General features: G+C 51.1%; 1 protein-coding gene across 17 annotated transcripts in view; it reads right to left on the bottom strand.

Moving 5' to 3' along the window:
* SCRIB (scribble planar cell polarity protein) overlaps positions 1 to 21,544 on the bottom strand; it is a gene marked incomplete at its 5' end in the record, with an annotated part of 95,929 nt that overhangs the window by 62,142 nt on the left and 12,243 nt on the right. For all 17 annotated transcript variants that reach the window (XM_083865616.1, XM_083865629.1, XM_083865618.1 and 14 more), the window contains 14 exons: positions 1,955 to 2,266; positions 2,746 to 2,967; positions 3,574 to 3,699; positions 5,218 to 5,342; positions 5,894 to 6,060; positions 6,728 to 6,927; positions 7,529 to 7,647; positions 7,987 to 8,131; positions 8,215 to 8,289; positions 9,811 to 9,874; positions 13,237 to 13,293; positions 13,966 to 14,055; positions 15,386 to 15,464; positions 15,702 to 15,819. In XM_083865616.1, the coding sequence (XP_083721742.1) occupies positions 1,955 to 2,266; positions 2,746 to 2,967; positions 3,574 to 3,699; positions 5,218 to 5,342; positions 5,894 to 6,060; positions 6,728 to 6,927; positions 7,529 to 7,647; positions 7,987 to 8,131; positions 8,215 to 8,289; positions 9,811 to 9,874; positions 13,237 to 13,293; positions 13,966 to 14,055; positions 15,386 to 15,464; positions 15,702 to 15,819 (1,899 nt within the window). The remainder of the gene's footprint in view (positions 1 to 1,954; positions 2,267 to 2,745; positions 2,968 to 3,573; positions 3,700 to 5,217; positions 5,343 to 5,893; positions 6,061 to 6,727; positions 6,928 to 7,528; positions 7,648 to 7,986; positions 8,132 to 8,214; positions 8,290 to 9,810; positions 9,875 to 13,236; positions 13,294 to 13,965; positions 14,056 to 15,385; positions 15,465 to 15,701; positions 15,820 to 21,544) is intronic.

Here is a 21,544-nt window from a genome sequence, read left to right as displayed (position 1 = left end):
TGACCTCCAGAGCTCCAAGGGTCACTGCTGACCTCCAGAGCTCCCAGAGTCACTGCTGAGCTCCAGAGCTCCAGAGCTGAGCCCACTCACACCACAGCTCCAGAGTAGACCCCTCAGCACCAGAGTAGCCCCCACTCCTGCTCAGCACCTCAGCAGTGCCAGGGCTGCTTGTGGGTTCTCAGAGTGCCAAGTTTGGCACCCCTCAGGCCAGGTTTTGTTTGTGTTGGCACCCTGAGGCCCTGACCCCTGAGCTGAGCAGCACTAGCTGACCTCATCCCCTCCATACCAGGTCACTCTGGGAAGGAGGAAGGATTACACACAGGAGAAAGAACCGAGAAGCCTGTGGTGCCACAAGCTGCTGCACAGGAATGAGCAGTCCCAAACACAACTGCACCAATCCCTTTCTCTGGTGAAAATGTACATCCTGACAGGCACCTGGGATCCTGCTCTCAAACACAGGAAACCTCAAGATTTCTTCTGAAAACCAACTGTCCTTGCAACAAAACCCTCTGGTTTTAGGATTCAGCCTCCTGCATGGCCTGTCCTGCCTCCTCCTTCAGTGCACCTCTAGCATAGGCCTCCCTGCACAAGGACACTGCTCCCTACATCCCCTCTCCTGGAATGCAGCTCAGGAGGCAGCTAATAAATGTCTCCATGGAACAGGAGTCCAACGCAGCCCCACAGAAAGGAGAACTAATCCCAAGCAGAAGGTTTAGCTGACAGCCAGGGTAATTTCCGACAAGTACCCCACTCCTGAGCAGGCATGCCAGGCTCTGCCAGCGTTTCCTCAGCTCTGAGTCCCCAGCTAAAATAACCTTTTTGGGTGAGGGTATTACTAGGTATGATAGGTCTTGGATGAAGGGGCAGCTACAAACTGTCATTTGAACAGTTCAAATTCAAATCTTCATTCCTTCCAAGGAACTTCACCAGCAGTGAGAAAACTGGCTTCATCCCTAGGGAGCACAGGATGAGCTGCATTGGCTCAAACAGAGCAAGGCAAGCATCCACTGAGGGAAAGGCTCCATGGCCAAGTGAGGGAAAGGACCTTTCCCTGGGCAACCCAAGCTCCAGCAGGGATGGGAATGATCCTGGCACGCTAGAGCATGTGTAGTTACAGCAGAAGGTTTTACTCCAGCACTTTTCACATCCAGAACTCCACATCTCACCCATGAGATTTGTTGATGTCAGACTGTGATGGAGACTCAGCCACATCCTGACCTCTGCCCGTCAAATAAAACTCAAAACCCTCAAACCAGCTTGGGTGAGAATTGGGCTGATCTCATGAAGTGTCCCTCATCCATGTGTTTCCATTCCATTGTGAGGAACTTCCTCAAGCAGGAACCTCTGTGTGTCCCTAACCAAACGTGGTGATTCAGCTGAAGAGAGCCAAAGACCTCTTATCTCTTAAGCCCCAGTATAACCAGTAAAGCCAAAACTTCAGAGCACAAACTCCCCTATGCACCCTCCATCAAGCTGTGTCTGGGTGGAAGCACAGGGAAGGGCACACTCCTGGCTGCACTTACATGCCCCAGGAAACACTGTGCCAAGAAGTGTCAGTGCCCCAAATGTCAGCCTAAGATTGAATCCACATAGGGATAAAGCTCATCCTTCTGTGAACCAGCAGCAACAACCAGCAAGTAAAGAGGAGGCTGGAAGGAACAGAAGAACTCACCAGTGATGAGACAGAGAACTGTCCCTGCAGCACAGGGAAGAGCACAAGGAATGGGGATGGTGCAAGGATCTGGATACAGTGAAGGTGTCAGGCACAGCAACACAGCACAGTTCTTTGACAACCCCATGAGCTTCCAATGACCTTTAGCTCTCCCACCCTCAGCACATCCTCAGGTGCTGGAGCCTCTTGCCAGTGGTTTCATCAGTACCACATCAACCTCAGTCACAGGAGCAGAGGGCAGGTCTGCATCCCTATGACCTTCCCCTCCCCACAAGACCTTACCTTCACAGATGGCTGAGCAAACAAAGCTCCATTCTTTCTGTCATCCTCATCCCATGACTCCTCCTGATTCCTGGGCTCTGTGTTACTATTGCAGCCTCCCAACTCCTCTTCCTCTTTGGGAACCCCATCACTGTTCAGCCCCTGCAGAAGTGCCACCACTGCCTCTGGCTTGGGCAGTTTAGTGATCTTGAAGTGTTTCTTATAATGGGGTGTGTCCTTGCGGATAAGCCTCTGCTTCTCCACTGGGAATGGTCGCTCTTCATCCTCATCCTCACTCCGTATCAGCGTGTCCTCAGCAAAGTGCACAGTGGGCTGTGACAGCAAAGCCCCAGACACACCGTAAGCCTCAGGAAACAGAGGGGTGGCAGCACAGAACCTGTTGTCCCTGTGACCCCTCTACTGGCACAGGCAGAGCCAGCGTCACTGCTTGTGTGCTCAGGAAAATGCAGGAATGTGTCACCATTTCCCCATCCGTGCCTTTTCCCATAACCACGCCTTCCCCAGACACGCTTCTGTCATCTCCAGGGATGAAGGCATTCAAACCTCTCATGGTCACCCCAATGTTCCCACAGCCTGCCTGGCTCCCACATTGTCCACCCCAGTCTCCCACGTGTGCAGCTCCCACAAGCTGCCTCAGTCTCTGCTTGCACTGCCTTCCACAGCCTGGATCTGCCTCCAGTGATGCCCAAATCCCACATCCATTCACCTGTACATCTATTTCCCACTTCCTCTGAAACTTCCAGGTCCTTTCACCTTTTCTCATGACCCTGCTGCAGTTCCCAGGCTCCTACCTCATTGTATTCCACTTCCACATCTTCCTCCTCCTGGTCAGCAGCTTCCTTGCGCTCCTCCTCCACTCTGGGCTTCACCTCCCTCTCCAGGTCCCGCAGGTCAGGCACCTGCCCGTTGGGCCAGCCCCGATCCCTCTCCTCTGCCCTGCAGTCCACAGAGGCTGTGCTGGTGGACACATGGGAGTCTTCGCTGCGATTCGAGGTGGAACTCAGCCTCTTCTCCTGAGAAAATGGTTGTGATGGTCAGGATGGAACCCAGAGCAGAAGACGGAGCCACACAGTGTGACTGGTGTGAGGGGTGAATGATCCAGCACCAACAGAACCAGCTTTTCCTCATGCTGCCCACAGCTTCCCCTCCTGAGCTCCACCTTGTGTGTGGGCATTTATTCTCAGCTCCCACCAGGGCAGCAAGGTGCCTCCTCCAAGAGCTCTATTCCCATCATTCTTTAGTGGGAATATCAGAGCCTCCTCTTCCTCTACCTCTGGCCTGTGCCATGACAAAACTGGTACCAACACCCACAATTCCCCTTACACTGTTCTCTGTCTTCTGGTTTTATCTCCTGCTCTATTTCACAGGCCCCCCACAATATCTCAAGGCAGATTCCCAACCTCCCCAGGCAGTGCTTTCTCATTCCCTCCCAATCTCTCCCAAAAATCAGTCCTTTCTACCTCCTCATTTCCCACATATGCTGCACGTTCCTGGTGGAAGATGCCTCTGCCCATGGCATGGAGGTGGAACTCAGTGGTGTGTAAGACTCCTTCCAATCCAAACCATTCCATGATCCCATGTTCTCTGTGGTTATCCATTCCCCAGTGACCAACACTCACCTCTGAGTTGGGAGAGTTGGGGTTGGCATCGGCCTTTGCTGCATTCACCTCGTTGCGTCGCACTTCAATCACCTTCTTCATCACCTTCAACTCGCTGGGGTGAGGGGTCGCTCGGCGCTGCAGGCCCTGCCAGAGTGAAACCCTCAGCAGGGCGATTTCAGCCCTGGCAGCACGTGCCAGGCCTTGGGAATGAACCTCTGCAGGTAACTAACACCTTTATCAGAGAGCAAGAGCCCCAGGGGGACACGACCAACACATCCTACTGCAGGATCTGCTCCAGGCCCTACACAGCCTGCAGCTGGCAAGGGGAAAGAAAAGAGGCAGGGAACCCTGGCAGGTCTCTCAGTGTGGCCCTGATATTTCTGGGTCTGAGAGATTTTAGCCTGCTAGCAGCTACTAACTTTTTCCCAAGGAAAAATTTCTCAAGAAAGTTTCTTCTCAAAACAATCTTGGCCAACAACTCTCCTTTCTCAAAACAATCTTTCTCCAGGTGGTATTTTGCTGTTTCTCTAGTTTAACCAATGGCACTAGAGAGGTGTTGTTCCTATTCACTAATCATGTTAAGGCTGTATTGGAACGTCTTTTGAAAGGTAGTAAGAATTAGACAATAAAAGCCTTTTTTCTATGCTCTTTGCCTTCTGAAATATTTAGAGTCTTTCATCTTTCTTTTAGGTCCAATAGTGACATCTCAGGACATCATCCTGCTCTCCAGCTGATAATGGGTTTGGGAAGAATGGTAAGAGTTGGGAAGTATAAAGTGCTGTTTCAGGCTTAGTAAATGAAAAACTGTTGACACAAAAACTCCTCCAGAATGCAGGTCAGAAATCCTGGGATATCTTCCTAATTCCTCTGGACTTAACAGGTCTGCCAAGCCCAAATGCACCAGAATTAGTGCTGCTTAGTGAGTTCCATCCCAGGTAGACAGTCAAGAAAACCAGTATTCTAAAACTAATAACAATGTTAAAAACAATTCAAAAAAAGCCCAAACCTCCCCATGCCAGCAGCACACATGCTCCCAGGACAGCTGCAAACACCATTAATTAGAAGGATTCAAATCTCAACAATGGGTTTCCATAAAATAAAAAGAAATAAAGTCCTGCAAGAGACTGAAGCCCTCAGAGCACTTGCTGAAAACTCCTGTCCTGGCCTTTGCCTCTGCACTGGAAGCACAACGATCTCTTGCAGGTTTTGAGGCTGCCTACAGAGTTTAGTCTTTTACTAACAGGACACTCCACAGCATGGGCAGCATTGCCTCCATGCTTGGAGGGAGGGGGATGGCCTGGGTTTGGCTGGGCAGCCTTTCCCCGTGGTGGGGCTGAGCTAAAACCTTATCCTGACAGTGCTCTCCTGCAATCTCTGGACATTTTTAGTGCTCCCTGGGCACATTAGTGCTCCACTCCCATAGAAGAGCCTCAAAATATGACTCTGCACCATGGCTTCCAGGGAATTCATTCCCTTTTCCTCCTGCTTAGGTCCTCAAGGCACCAAAGAGCCTTCGGAATGTGGAAATCTTGCACACGCCTACAGCAGTGTCACAGGGTGAAACATGGACACCACAGCAGCTCCCCATCTTTGGAAAGATCCCCATCTTAGCTTGTCCCTGTGCTTCCACAGGGAGCCAACAAGCCTCCAGGAATTTCTTACTCGTCTCTCAGCTCCAGACTCCTCGTCATCATCCCCTTTAGGTTCATCCAGGAACTGGATCACACTGACTCTGTTTAAGTTGGTGTCTGTCCAGCTCTCATCCATGCTGTTCTGCAAGAGGTTCTCTGGGGAGGGAGAGAACACAGTGGGAGTTCTGTTTGGGAAGAGCAGGATTGTAGACTTAGATGGAAGTCAGTTCTTATCCCATTAGGGCACTTCCATTCTATCTGCCCATGGCATCAGAGGCCTTGAGGACAAAGGCTCAACATCCTGTCGCCTCCTGTACATCTCCCACCAGACCTACAGCTCTAGCTGTAGCTCTGCAGCCTCTACAGAAGGGAATGGTGCTTCAGCTCTAGCACTCCTTATCCAAGAAGTGCAGAAAAAGGTAGAATTAAGGCAGGAATAGCATGCTGACAGGACAATGAAAATTAACTGCTTGGTCAGTAGATCCAAGCAAAACAAAGATGAGGCTGCAGGGCCTTTATCTCCTGGCAGAAAGCAATGCCTCAGTTAACAATCATTGCCTGGGACAGGTGTCTCAGCCATACAAGAGTCTGGATCTGCTATAGAAATCACAGAAAGGGACAGTCATACCCAGCAGAGAAGGTTTAAGGCCTCAGTCCCCTCCAGAGCACAAGGCTCTTCAGCCAGTGCTTGTGATGCAGATTCTTACCCAGGCTGGGAGAGGGCTGCTGGGGGAGCAGGTAGCAAGTGAGAACCTTTTCTCCTGTCTTTTCATCATCCTCGGTCTGGAATTTCAGCATGGGCTGGGACTGGTTTTCTGCCAGCCACAGGGCTTTCAGATTAAGATTTGTCAAAGCAAAGGGCAAGTTCTGCAGCCTGCAAAAGAGAACAACAACTGCTTGTTAAACTTACCTGGTCAGGAAGGAGCTTCACCTCAGCTCCAGACTGCCCCACCTGAACAGAGAGAGACAGAGCCAGGCTGCTGTGGATCCCTCAGTCCTGCCCACTGGAACAGCTGATTTTGTCCATGGCTGTGGACTGGGCTCCAAAACCCCATCCTCACTAGCCTTCAGCAGAAGACAATTCCCTCCAGCAGTGTGGAGGTGTTTAGAAACAGAAAAACAAAGCTCTCACAGATCAGTGTAGAGAATGTTCCCTACAGAACCTCTGGTGGGTGTTTAACTGCTCCCAAAAGCACCAAGCCCAGTGAACAGAACTACAGAACCTTCCAGAACAGCTCCCAAGCACCTACACACCATGAACGAGGCTTTAGAACCAACGACCTGAGCGCTAATGACACAAGCCCACAAAGTCTGCAGGAAGGAAAGGAAGCCAGTGACCAGGGATCTCTCCTGATCTCTATTTCACACACGATAAAATGCCCTCACACTTCTGCCTTACCTCTGCCCTGTGTTTAGGTGACAGAGAGAAGGGGTTCATAGGCAAAGCCTGGGCTTTTCCAGACCATGGGTCCTGGGATCCACACAGGTCCAGCACATCCGTCTCAGGAGCCTCCCAGCCTGTGCACCCTCCTGGTGCTCACCTGTTGCCAGCCACATCCAGGACGTGGAGCTCGGTGGTGTTGGCCAGCTCAGGGGGCAGCAGGGCCAGGCGATTGTCCCGTAGGGACAGAACACTGAGGTTGGCGCAGCCTCCGATCTCTGCTGGCAGCGCTGTCAGCCGGTTCCGGTCCACGTTCAGGTTCGTCAGCTTGGCCAGCTTTCCCAGGGATTTGGGCAAGGCCTGGGAAGGAGCCAAGTCAGTGATTCCAAGAGGAAAGGGCAGCACAGGTAAAAGGCACAAAGCCCTAGGTCTGGGGAACAAGCTGTCTTCCATCCCAACAGACAAATTTGGGATAATGTTCTTGGGACATCTTGGGATAGGCTTTCCCTCAGGCTCATAGACTGATCCACATCAACTCTTTCCCTCAACACAGCACAGCACGCTCCAACCACCACTGGTCAAGACTTCCTTTCTGTTTATCTGCCCATTCCTAACCCTTATGTTTTACCAATGAAATCACAGGCAGTTTGGAGCAGGACCATTTTCAGTCACACTATCCCAAACCCCTCACCAACGCAGCCTGTGATGTGGTCTTGCGCCTGTCAGCTGGGATAGTCTTTGGGATGGGCAACCCCAGCATCCCTGCTATCCCAAAGAATGTTTTAGGGGAAAAATCAGTGAGAAAAAGCAGCTTCCAAATATCTGTGAACTTGGTGAAACTGTGTAGAAGCAGCTGGAGCACGCTCGGGAATTCAGCTCAGAGAGCAGAAGATGGGAAGGGATCCCTGCAGCTTGGTGCAATGAACAGCCTGGGAGAGGCAGCTGGCTGCTGTGTACTCACTGTCAGCATGTTCTCAGTCAGAATGAGCTCAGACAGATTTTCACAGTCCCCAATCGATTCTGTCATGTCTGTCAGCCGGTTCTGGTCTACCTTGAGGATGGAGAGCTGCTTCAGCTGACCTGGCCAGGGTGACAAGTTAGGTGTGAGCTGTGCCAGAGAGAAGGATGCTGCTCTACACTCCCCTGGCTGTAATCCCATCAAGGATCACACAACCCAACCATGAAGGCTCTGCCTTTCCTCCCACCAGGCCTGTTCACGGGCCTCACACACGCCTGAAGCAGATGAACCACCTGAAATCTCCCGCAGAGTTCTGCTCACCTGCACAACCCACTGCTTCTGCCCTCAATGACTGCCCATGAATCCCTGATTCCCTGCTGCAGAAACTCATTCCTGAAGCTCCTCCAGGGGCACTGCCAGGAAGTGAAGCTCTGCAGCACTCCCCATCCAACAACACTCACCGATCCCATCGGGAATGCATTCCAGCAGGTTCTGGGACAGCAGCAGGTCTGTCAGTGCCACCAGCCCACTGACCTCGTTGGGCAGCTGCTCCAGCTTGTTCTCAGACACATCCAGACACACCAGGCGGCGGAGGTTGCCCAGCTCCTGGATCAGAGAGGAGATCTCATGGCTCAGGGGACCAGTTGGGGCAGGGGCAGAGGGGGGGATGTTGCTGAACAGACACTCACCGGTGGCAGCGCCGAGAGCTGGTTCCGGTCCAGCCAAAGCTCGCGCAGGTTTGGGAGCGCGCCCAGAGTGTCCGGCTGCAGGAGACAGGACAGGGATGACATCGGTCCCTCCCAGCTGCAAATACACCACTCTCTGCAAAGCCAGGAACTGTCCTGCCTCTCACCCCTCCCAGGACCATCCACGGATCATCACAGGATAGCAGCACACATGCTTGGGAATGTCTGGGCTGGCCCCGAGCTGCAGGAGCTCCAACACAGATGGCAACAGTAGACTGTGTCAGCAGGCAAGGCAAGAACTAAACTTGCAGCACAGTTCTGATGGAGAGCAGCTGAGGAAGTTGGGGCAAAAGGGGAGATCTTGCTTTGTTCATCTCCCTGACGGGAGGACAGAGCCAGGTGGGATCAGGCTCTGCTTTCAGGGAACAAGGGACAGGACAAAGGCAAATGGTCTCAAGTTGTGCCACAGAAGGTTTAGGTTGGATATTGGGGAAATGCCTTCCCAGAAAGGACTGCTCAGCCCTGGCACAGGCTGCTCTGGGTAGAGGTGGAGTCCCCCATCCCTAGGGTGACTTAACAGCTGTGTGGATGTGGCACTTGGGGACATGGGTTAGTGGTGTCCTTGGCGAGTGCTGGGAGAGTGGTTGAACTCAATGTTGTCTCAGATGGTTCTTCCAAACTAAATGATTCCATGATTCTAGGGGGTTGGAAATTCTGGCCTCACAGAAGAAATTCATCTTCCTCCTCTCAGACATGAAAATAAACATTTGGATACCACTGGCCAACTCAACATGACCCAGTGGCACCATCAGCTGTGACAGACACACATTCACATCCCACAGCCCACCCAAGCAATCAGCATTTGAGTTTGGAGTTTGCTCCAATAGAGCATGGCTCAAGTGTCACACACTTGTTCTCATAGGTGAGCTCAGCCTGTGCACAGCTCAGCTGCATGAACCCCTTTGCCTCCCAACTTTGATGGGTTTCTGCCAAAACCCATTCCAGAACATGAGCAGTAGATCCAGTAGTAGCTTAATCCACAGCTGCAAAGTTACAGAATATCACGGGGTGTCCACAGATGCCCAGATAACCTGAATTCTGAGACTGTGCCCTTGCTCTCCACATGCTGAGCCCTCCATGGACAGAGCTCCCACATTGGGCTACCCTCACTGCCATGGACAACATGGAATGGCCCAGCACTCTGTGGGGCAGAAATTATATCAGAAAGGAGAAAGGCAGGAAGCTGGATGAGAAGGAAAACAGCTGGGGGCAGTGTAGGACAGAGAAGGGAAGCACCAGAGTCTTGCTGGAAAAAAAAGATCCTTGGCAGCCAGTCAGGAAGAATTACCAGCTGGGAGCCTGGAAAGGGCAGAGCAGGCAGTGTGTGAGGCCAGCAGGACACAAGACACAAGGACTGACACATGAAGAGAAAATTCATCTGGGAATGATGACTGGGCCATGCTGGGCAGATCAGAATCTCCCCAAATAACCTGAGGGTCTATTTCTTTGCATTTCAGGTAGAAACCCACTTGCTTGCACAGAGGTGCAGGATCTGCCCCTACCAACCACCCAAATCCCTCCCCAGCAGCCCTCACCTACCAGTACTTCCAGGTCATTGCCACCGAGATCCAACTGCTCTAACTTGACAAGGAAGGAGAGTGAACTGCAAGGCACAGGGGACAGAGAGATAAAATAAGAAATAAAGAGCAGAAGATTAGCATCTGGGACGCACATTGCACAAACCACATGATTTCTACTAACTCCTAAAGCAGGTGGGGCAATCCTGACCTTTCTCACGATCCCTCTGGGCCCAACAGTTTGTAGAGCTGGTCCCTTCCCCAAGCCCTGGGAAATTGGGTTCAGAGGCACCAGTAGTCCCAGTTCCACTGGTACCACTTTGCCTTCTCTCCCTCCCACCGTAACACACCCTTTGATTAAAACCATAAGGGATGATCAGCCACACTTTCACATGGCTGCCTGCTCTGCAGCAAGGACAGGGACCTGGGCACGGACTGACAGGCAACAGGAGGTACTCAGCAGAGGACAAGACATGTTTGGGGGGCAAGGGGAGCACAGCTGCAGGGACAGGGAGGAATGACGAGCCTCAGTTTCCCCAAACAGGATGCTCATGCTACTGGAGAGGAAGGGAAGACAACAATGGCCTGATGTCTCAGGTGAGGTGACTGCGTACAGACAGAAGCTCACGACGAAGACACTGCACAGGACCTGCAGCCTCGTGCCCCGAGCACCCCATACACCTCACCTGGGGCTGGACAAGGCCTCCAGCCCCACAAACCCAGGGCTGGGTTCTCATGATATGGTCCAGGTGTTCATCTGTCCTCACACCTGAGTTTGGCCCATTGACTCCACCATCCCAGAGGACTGCTGCCCCTCACTGTGTGCTAGGGTGGAGCTGCCAGCCCTGCCCACTCCCCCAGCAGGGAACAGCTTTATTCTCTTCTTAAGGAACCACTCCAACAGAGAAATCCCCAATATTTCTCTGGAAACAGGTCCACCTCTCAAGGCCACCCAAACCAAGGCTGTTTGGGGCTGCAATAAAAGGGAATTGTCTGGCCTGGACCAGGCTGTAAAAACATCTGGGTTACGCAGGAAAATTAATTTCCTACGGCATGCAGCAGTGGACTTTGAGATAAACTCCAGCAAAGGTTTATCAACAGTTTCATCCAAAGGATCCTGTTGCACAGAACTCCTTCACCATGAATGTACATCAACTCCTCTGAAGGTGATTCAGCCTTGACTGTCCCTTTGCACCTTCACAGGCTGAATTCCCCAAATAGGAACAAGTGAGCTCTGGAATCCACATTGGTGACATCTGGCAGAAGGTCTCAGTAGAGATCATCTTCCACTATTCCACGGGAATACATGAGAGCTGCCCTTCCCAACTCTCTGGCCGCATCCCATCTGCATGGGAGAAATGAGGGGTGACCACCAGCTGTACAAGCTGAGCCAGTTCAGAACTCAGACAATATCAGAAGACTGACCAATGGAATGGAATTTTGGCAAACAAAGGTCACTGCAAGGTGGATCTTCCAAGAAGCTCTACAACAAAAAAATACCAAAAGGACACTGATGCATTATGTTGCCCCAGTTTCTCAGTGTTGAAGCCCATCTATCCACTGGGCTCAGGAACCCTGGGAATAAAGCACCAGCCATTTTTTGCTTAAGTCATTCTCCTCTTTGGCAAGGGCACCTGATGTCATTTAGAGCTGTTCTTACACACCATGTGTAGCCAAAGTACCACAGCCTTAGGCAGAGAACCCCACAGCATAACTGAAAAGGTTTTGGCCATCCACTGCCATCTCATACTCAACTGATACATCTGATCAGAGTTACCCTGGCCTTCAAGATCCATGTTCTACTTCTGGAAATGATCCCAAAATAGAATTTGGGGAACTAGGGAAAGATGAAAAGAAGCTGAATTTGCATTACAGAATGAGTATCAAGCCTGGATTAACCTTCCAGTGAAAAACACCAAAACCTCACAGCGCACTACAAGCATCCTCCTGGATGGCACCTCAATCTACCAAAGGGCAACACAGGAGCATTGGGAAAGAGAGATCCCCACAAAACCCCAAGGGCTGTGATCCCAGACTGAATTCTCAGGACTTGAGAGACTTGGTAGTTCTGAGATGGTGAAAAGCTATGGGGACTATCTTCACTACAGTTTGAAAGCCCAGTCTTGGATGAAGCTACTGCACCTCTTTGCTGATGTGGTATAACCCAGCTGTGGAACCTGGACAGGAGCAGACAGAACAGACGCCCAACACCAGGACCCAAACTCCTCCTGCTTGCCAGTTCTCAGCCCAGAATAAGTGTTCAAGGCCCAGCTGGACGAGGCTTGGAGCAACCTGGTCTAGTGGAAGGTGTCCCTGCCAAGACAATGGGCTGGAACATGATGAGCTTTCCATTTCCCTTTCCAGCTCAAACCATCCTGGGGTTTTACGATAAAGAGCTTTAACTCTCCTATTGTCCTCTGTGGTGATACTCCACATGAGACCATCTCAGCTGTCCCCTCCTGCCACCTTTCTGTGACAGGGTCACTGCTGACTGGCATTAGCCAAGGGGATCGTGTGATTCTGATGTGTGCTTCCACAGGGTGTAACCATGGGGGGAAGTGCCAGCAGATGAACTGAGCTCCTGACAGGAACAGTAGAGAGCTCTGGGGACAGGTGACAACAGCTGCACACATCACACCTTCCCTCTGAGGAGTTCATGTGGCCCCAAACAACTGCTGTTCAAAAAGAAGTCAGGCAGAATCCTGTCCAGTGGCATCCAAGGAAAGCTGGGGGAATCATCAGTGGGACGCATAAGCAGGCAGGAGACAAGCTGACAGAGCTGATGGAGAGTAGAAAACTCAACAAATTCTGATGGGCCAAAGCAAAGACTAAAGTAGCAACTGGAGAGCTCTCCATGTCCATCCACCTGAGAGCATCACCTCCACCAACCGTGTTCCCTGCCAGGAACTCATCCCTATCCTTAACTCCAGAATGTCCTCAGAACTTACCTCTTCTCCCTTGCTGGCTTATGTTTTGTCTGCTGCAGGGAAGGCAGTTATCCCATCCAGAACAACCAGGAGGGATATCCAACAAAACAGATGTCAGAAGCAAAATGGGCCCTTCAGCTGTACCCTGTTGCTCTTCAAATCCTGAACCTCCTACACCCTATCCACAGTTTTCTCTTTCTTTCCAGAAGAATCCACTGCCTGCTCCACCTCTTCAGGAAAAATGGTTCTCACTATTTCCAGCAGCTTTTTTTGGGAACCCTGTCTATTCTAAATCAATCCTTACATAGGCTGAGTACAGGCTCTGAACACCCCTTGCTGCTCTCCAGCCCTGCATCATCCTCTCTCTCCTTGCCCCAATTTAGGGAAATCCAGCAAGATGCAGCCTATTTATGCCCAGCCTGAGCCCTCCCAAGCCAAGTGATGGTGCCTGCACTGGTCCCTGAGGAAGCAGCAAGAAGGACCAGGCAGGAGACTCCTACAGCCCCCAGACAGACACTCACGTGGGGAGAGTCTTTAGCAGGTTCTCACGTAGCTCCAAAGTCACCAGGTTTGCCAAACTGCAAGAGAAAAGGGAGCAAGAAAGCCAGGTTCACTGGACAGGGCTTCAGGGATGCAAGGAGCTGCTCATCTCCCTTCCCTTGGAACCACCCCTCATGTCCTGTGCAATGCATGAATGTACACACATGGATGGAGATGGGGGAACAGCAACAAGGATGTGAATGGCTTTGGTGGACACGAGTGCTTGCTACAGTCACAAGGAACAACACTATGCCCACACTCAGGACAAGGAAAACGCTGTCACAGCAGGACTGTCTGCCCAAAAAGGTAAAATCCCTCACATGTGGGAAGCCAAATCCCATGGGATAGGCACTGCACCCCATGAGGCCATTTGCCAGCTGCATAAATCTGAATCAAACATCATCAGGCAGCCCACACCTGCTTGGAAAGGGGCAAATGGGCACTCAAACACAGGGAAAGACAGGCTTTGAAAAGACTGGATCAATCCTTGCTGTGCCACAAATCACAGCAGGAGAAGCAGCTGGGACCAGGACAGGAACTTTTGTAGGAAGGTCTTTTAACAAACCAAGGCTCAGAGGTGCTCACACAGCACTGTCAGCATCAGGGCAAAGCTGCACCTGCCTTATCCCTCCAGGTCCTGCCACTGTCCTCATCCCACCAGCACAGTGTCCCCAGCCCCCTCCCTGTTGCCGGAGCAGGACTATACTCACTTCCCAATGTCAGTGGGGAGGCTCTGCAGAGACACATCATTCAAGGCCAGGTGGCCCAGGCTCCGGAGCTGGGTGAAGCCCTCGGGAAGCCTGTGAGAACATGAACAAAACTTCATTAATCCTGTGTACAAAGCACAGAATCCCCCAAAATACTTAAATCCTGCCAAAGCCAATCTCATCCCAATTGGCATCAACATGTGGAAAGGAGAAGAACAGGAACCATCATCACCAACCCTGGCTGCTGATCCAGGACAAGTTCTGCTTCCAAGACCACAAAATCCCCTTGCACCAGACATTACCTGTCTCCATGTTTGCAAACTCAGCTCTGCAGTACTCGAGCACAAATCCCAGACTAAACCATTCCACGCTTGGAAGAAGGGAGGGCTCCCAAGCATTCCAAGTGCCCAACACAGGATATCACTGCAGATGACACTGCAGCATTCCCCAGGACCTACCAACATCACAACAGACCCAAGGTGTGACAGAACAGGGAAAAACCCTGAAAGAGGAAATTCCTTTGCTTCCACAGGCAGCTTGTAGAGCCCCCTCCCCACCCTTCCCCCTAGCTCATCTGGACGCTGAGCCAGAAAAAGCTCTGACTAATAACACCTGGTGCACAAGTGCTGGTCATTCCTGTGGTATTGGGATTGTCACCAACAGGAAGCTTTGTCCCACTCCAGCAGTACCCAGGACCAGGAGAGGAAGCAGAGTTAAATGTGCCTAAACCTTGACAGGACCTGCCCTGAACACAAAGGGATGTGGACACCTGCGGCCAGACTGGCACCTGCAGCAAGACATCAGTGCCTGAAGACATGGCTCACCAAGGCAGGAGAGCCACACTGAACTCCAACTTTGTGTATTAAAAGCCTCAGAGACAGAGTACTGAAAGACAGGTCAGAGACTCCTACTTGGGCACAGCTCTGGGCACTGAGGTAAGAGGGAAACAACCAAACACAGGGTTCAAAGCATGGCTGTCCTCAGTTCTGAATAAGAGAGAGGTGGAAAAAGGGCTAAGAGGGGGCAAAAAGGGCTGAGAGTGGGGCCCAAAAGGAGCCCTGGGGTGCAGAGGATGGCATGCAGGCTTTTTCTCCTTTGCAGCACAAGCCCATATCCATTCTGGTTTGTGACCAGTGCAAAGGGAACAATAAACTCATTGCAAGAGGACAGAAGTCCTCACTGTTGACACCAGTACAACAATAGCTCATCAATCACAGCCACAGGCCCTGAGCATGGAGCACACATCAACTCCTCCCAACACCCAGGAGAGCAGACATCTGCAGCTTTGGAAGAGGCAGGGCAATCCCAGACCTTGCCTTCACAGGGACACAATTACAACATGAAGATCAGAGAAAGCCAGGGAGAATGTGCAATTTCAGTTCTCCTTCTAAGCTGGACTAATGGGTTGCATGTGCCTTCCTACCTGGAGAGAGGATTCCCACTGAAGTCTGCGATTTCCAGGGATTTGCAGAATTTGATGCTTTCAGGAATTTCTGGAATGTCTGGAAAAAAACAGGTGAAAGAACAAAAGAGGCTTGAGAAAATGGGACAGCAGGCAGTGGTGACAGGCTGAGACATGGTAATACAATAACTGTCACAGCTGAGGAGCCCTGAGGGACATGTCCATGGGGATATGTCCATGGGCCTCATTCCATGGGGTGAGGACAGGCACTACCTCTTCTGAGCACAAGGAGCACTGCAGGGCGTGGGCAGCTGCTCCTGCCCAGCTCTGGCCTTACCATTCCGGGAGATGTCCAGCTCCACCAGCTGCATGAAGTTGGCCACCTCAGGGGGCAGCCTCTGGATCTCATTGTCACTCAGGCCCAGCTTGCGCAGGTTCAGGAGCCTGAAGAAAGGCTGTGACAGAAGTGACACAACTGGATCAGCAGCAGTTCTGGGGAAAACTCATCATCTCCTCATTTCAAGAGAAGCCTGAGCATCTATCCCTGAGACACTGCCTGCTCCCACCACCCCTATCCTAGCCAGGCCCTCACAGGGCAGTCACTGTAAGAACCAGAATCTCCATGAAGGGCTACAAGGGATGAGAGGAAAAGAAAAAAGGCATAAATGAGTTTAGGCTGATCACTCATTTAGCATCTGTTACCCCATTGCCCTCCTCCCTCCTGCACAGGATACAAATTATACATTGCTTGTTCCCTACAATAACAGTTCACCTCAGGCTCTGGAATCCAGCATCACGGGGAAGCCACTTTAAAGCAACTTGCAGCAGACACTTGGGTTTGTGAGGCAGCTCCAGAAGAGCCAACAAAGGAGAAATACAAGGAGACTACCAGCCCAAAGGGCAGTCCCTGCTGCTGTACACACCTGCTGTACAGGATGTTTGGTCAGGACATCAGTGGCAGGTCCCCACACCATCAGGGACAGCATTTGTGCCCCTTATGCCAGGTGGAAGAGGCATAGGTGAGCTGTCAGCACAGCTCCAAGTTATCACAGAACTAGAGAAGGCATGAAAATTCTTTTCTAGAAACACCACAACCACAGGAATGGTGACTGGAAAGGCCCTCACAACACTCGACTTTTTCACACACCCCTTGAGGCTCCCACAAGTCCATCAGCTGCAAACAGCAAATTCCAGGATCCACCAATCACTCCTCCAAGACACCACCAGCCCCAGTGAGTTTACTAAACACAATGTACTGTAATTATCAACTGACCACATACTGCAGCCGATTCTAACCACTGCCAGAGGTCAGATCCTGGACAGGATGGGAACCAGGGCTGGGGTGTTTGCTGCATTTCCTGGATTGTTTCAGAGTACTGGGAATAACAAACAACAATGTGGGACCACTGCGGAAAATATTAAGAAGTGACCCAGAACACTGAGGCCTGTGCAGTGACATGCACAGGCTGCTTCTAAATGACAGCACCCCATGTTTGCCCTCAGCAGAGGCAGGGAGGGGGTCCCAGCAGCACAGGAGAGGCAACCCTGGGATCATTCACAGGTGACAAAACACGGCCCAAGTCAGGGCTACTCCTGCAGTGCACACTGAGAGGGATCAAACCAGAGTGAGCTCTGAACCTCCCTCTTCAGGTGCCTTTCCAGATATCCACCTGCACCAGAGCTGCTGGGACAGACCTCTCCAGGAGCACCTGCAGGGCACCTTCAGGTGTGGGGCACCTTCAGGACCCCCACAACACTGCCAAAAACGAGAGCACAGAGCAGACAAGGGAGGGGAGGGGATGAAAAGGCCAAGCAAACAAAACCCTGAGAAGATGCACAGAGCACAGGTGAGCTGCTCACCCCACCTGCAGTGACAGCCATGAGGTCTGGTGGTGTAACTGGAGGAGTTTCTCACAGATCCAAGCCTCTGCAGTCCCTAAGTCCCAGCCAGGACACACTGCTGGGCACAATGTGTGTCTGAGGCACCAAACCACAGCACAGACCCTGCTTCTGTGGGGCTGCCCGGCTTCCACAGCACTCTGCATGTGGGGAGTGATCAGTGATGTACAGCACTGATAGGAAATTCACACTTCTGATGTCCTAAAGGACCATAATAATTATGTAATGAGTAAATAAATTTTAAAAATAACCCCTCTCATCACTGGCCGTCACCAGCTCTGTTTAACTCTGTTTATCTAATACAGACCAGCTCGGTGAAAAGGAAGTGGGTGAAAGTCTAAATTACAACAAAGATTCAGGGGAGCAGGACTTTAGAGACTTGATTTGCTATTGTTTCTTAGAGCCTTCTCCTAATTTTAGAATGCAAGGAAATTCCAGGCAAGACATCGTGCTGACCTGCCAGAGTCTGGACATTGGAAAATAACTACAGGGACATCCATAGCCCAGGCCACAGCACTTCTGCCTAAGGGTACAGGTACCCTCAGAATAAACATTCACATTTTTAAATGACATTTAGAGCAAACAGGAATAAACTGTATGTATAAACCCAGCAGCTCCCAGCTTCTTCCCTCTTCTTAAAAATGAAAGGTTTCTAAACTCCCTGGCATTGCCAGGGCTGGGCACAGCCCACGTGCAGAACTGCAGGAGGACACAATGGTTCATCCCACTTGGCCCAACCACTTACACTGGACCTGAGTAAAATATTTGGATGTGAAAAGAAGTAAAGCCAGCCAACAGCCACCAGTGGTAGACAGAAAAAACAAATGTGAGAATTACAGTGTTTTCACGCCTGAATTCAGGTTTTATATTTGGCAAAAAAGGATCGCAAGAGGATGTGACCAAGAGCTGTAAATGCTATCTCTGACACAAATTTCCATGTCATTTCCAGCTCAGTATTCTGTGAGCTGAGGACTTCAGCTCAGCCCAGCAACCCAAAGCAAAGGTTGCACAGGAGATTCACCTGTGACACTTGAAAATAAGAACAAAATTATTTAAAAATTGTTACTAGAACTAAGAGTGAAACCTTGATTACATGTCTCTAGAGACTGGCAATTATCCTTTTTTCTAATCAAAGTGTCCCAGATTCACCCCAATTCCCAGAGCTGACAAAGCAAACCCCTGGATTTGGCACCACACTGAACGTCCCCAAAAAAGATAAACTCCCCCAACTTCAACATTTTCTGATTTAAAAAATAAAACTTCACCAAATCTGTCCAACCCAGACCCCTCAGTGTCCAAACTGGACTCAGAGTAGATTAAAAATAGAAGTTTGAAGAAGAAAAAAAAAAGGTAAGCCAAATCTCTCCCTGTTTCCTGGCAGCCCAGGAGTCCAAAGCCCACAAGGACCAGCAGAGAAATATTCCAGCACACGGGAATCCAGAACCAGCACATGGGAATCCAGCAGCTCTGAGTGTGAGGAAAGTTATCACTAACAAAATAAGCTAAAGATTAGGGGGTACCAACCTTACAGCTGTTGGGTGTAACTGGGGGTAAAACCCTTTGCAAAGGTGCATTACAAAGATAGTCTCTGTTGGAGCATGGGAGTACTCACAGGCTAGATAAGGCAGAAAACAGCTACAAAACTGTCCTACAACTAAAATTCAGGGACATAAACTCTTGCAATGCCCAGAGCAGAGCAGCCACAGTGCAACCAACTGGAAATATATTAAATGGTCATTAATTAGGAACAGGTATAATGAGTTTGTAAAGAACCATATGTCAAAAGATAAGAAATGCTCCACAAAATGATGACGTTGCAAAAAGAGGCAGAACACTGTGAAAAAACAGGCTCTGCAGCAGGTTTTCAGATGTAACATCCTCCCTCAGCAGCCCCTCGAGAACCAAATGCAGATAAACACATCCAAGGGTTTTTGCTAAGTTCTGAAACAAAATTCAGTTACTTCAATCTTTAAAAATGACAGAAAAAGGCAACCTAGACCCACAGATTTTTCCAGTCAAAAGCAACTGAAGTATAATCTGATGCAATATCCTTCCAATCCTTTGTATGTGGCAGACCTTCACCATAGATTCATGAAATAATTCATGTTGGAAGGTACTTGGGGGATCTCCAGCCAAACCTCCTGCTCCAGGATCAGGATGAGGCCAGAGCAGGTTGCTCAGACCTTTGTCTGATCAAACCTTCAACCCTGGGGGATGGCCTAAAATTCCTCTGGGCCCCCGGGTCTATCAAGGAATTATCCTCACAGGGGAGCCACTTGGCTCCAGTGGTTCACAGGTCCCTGCAGAAACCAATACAACTTCTCCAACATCCCTGGTTGCTGCTGCCAGTCAAATACTGAGTGTAGTCAATATCACCCATGAGACGGAACCAGCAGAATTTGGGGAGCCTCTCATGAGGAAAACCTTGTCCAGTGACATCCCACAATCCCTACACAACCACAAGTCACACAGCTCCCCTCTACAAACCTGTCTCTTCTTTTTTGCACACTCTCCTTGCCACGGAGTAGATTTTTCCCCCCTTAACTGGAGAATGGAGACATCTGGTACTGGGGTTTCAGTGCTGAATTCTGTCTTGACTGGAAGTTATGGGATGCCAAACCATATAAAGGTTTGGGTAGAAAGGAACCTTCAAGACAACCCAGTCCCACTCCCTGCTATGTGCATGGACACTTTCCACTATCCCAGGTTGCTCCAAACCACATCCAGCCTGGCCTTGGACACTTCAGGGATCCAGGGGCAGCCACCACTTCTCTGGGCACCCTGTGCCAGGGCCTTCCCACTCTCACAGGGAAGGATTTATTCCCAAATTCCATCTAACCTGTCCTTTGGCAGTGGAAAGTCATTTCCCCTTGTGCTGTCACTCCAAGCCCTGGTGCAAAGTCCCTCTCCACCTTTCCTGGAGCCCCTGTAGGTGCTGAAAGCCTGCACTAAGGTCTCCCCAGAGCCTTCTCTTCTCCCAGCTGAACAATCCCAAGTGTCTCAGCCTTTCATCCCTGGAGAGGTGCTCCAGCCCTCTCATCATCTCTCTGGCCTCCTATGGACTTGTTCCAACTGGCTGATCTCTGCAGGAGTGAGAAAGGATGAAAGGCCCATGCAATTATTAGCGAGCCTCTCCAGAGCACTGCATTTAGTATCGGTTTGTGAAAGAAAAATACCCAGTGGTCACAGCAGGATCGCACTGTGACAGCTGAAACTGTCCTCAGAATGACCTCCTCCAAGTGAGACCCTGCAGCAGCCAGGCAGAGGCAGCCTGGCCCCACCATGCTCACCCTCAGTGGTGAGGTCAGTCCTGCCCCAGGAACATTCCCAGGCTGTGGTTGGATTCCAGGTTACCCAGAGAAACAGTAACAGGCTCAGCCGGTTTATGAAACAAGACCCACTGGTAGCAGCCAATACAGGCTCCTCTGGCAGATTCACCTCTGGCTCCTGCTGAGGAGTGGAACACCTGGGCAGTGGGGCAGTCCAGAGCCCCAGGCACTGATGGCTGACCCTGGACAGGATTCTCCCTGACAACATAAGGATGCCCAACACCCACTGGCAGAGCTGTTCAGCCAGCAAGAGGCACAAGCACCGAAGTCCCTGACCCTGCGGAGCTCAGGAATCATGACGTGTGCCTGTACTTCAGCAAGGTCAGGGCACAGCTCCAGGTCCACAGGAAAGCAGAGTGCCCCAAGAAGGAAGGAGATGCCCATCTGACCCAGGAATGAGCTTCTGCCCTCAGAACCCCAGCGTGTCATGATGGGTCACCAGCAGCACGGATGGGTGGCACTGGAGGAGGCACTGGACAACATCAGGAGAAGGAGATGTCCCTCTCCTGAGCAGGGACAGCAGGACCCCTGCTCCCCTTCCTCATCCACTGCACAGGGAAACAACTGTCCTGCCCCAAACCTGACTGCACCAGCCATCTCCTGCCCTGCCCACGAGAACTGCACCTGTCCTCACAGCCTGCAGCAGCACCAGGCAGGCACCCCAGGCCCTGCAGACTCCAGTACAGAGCTGCCAGGCATGTCCAGAAAGCAGGGGATGTTCTGGAGAGCTGACAGCTTTGAAACTGCAAAGGTGCAAGTGGATGGACAGTCAGGTACAGCAGCTTGCTCCAAAAGGCACTCTGCATCACAGAGATCCACACAGATCCAAAAAGCACTGTCCATCACAAAGATCCACACAGATCCAAAAGGCACTCTCCACCACAGAGATCCACACAGATCCATGGAGGGCCTGAGGCGGGAAGGGACACAGAGGCAGGTCCAGCAGATCCAT

Source organism: Zosterops lateralis (genome assembly GCF_965231275.1).
Source record: "Zosterops lateralis genome assembly, chromosome: 1".
Taxonomy (NCBI): domain Eukaryota; kingdom Metazoa; phylum Chordata; class Aves; order Passeriformes; family Zosteropidae; genus Zosterops; species Zosterops lateralis.
Note: the sequence above shows the minus strand (reverse complement) of the source record. Positions and strands in the feature narration are given on the sequence as shown.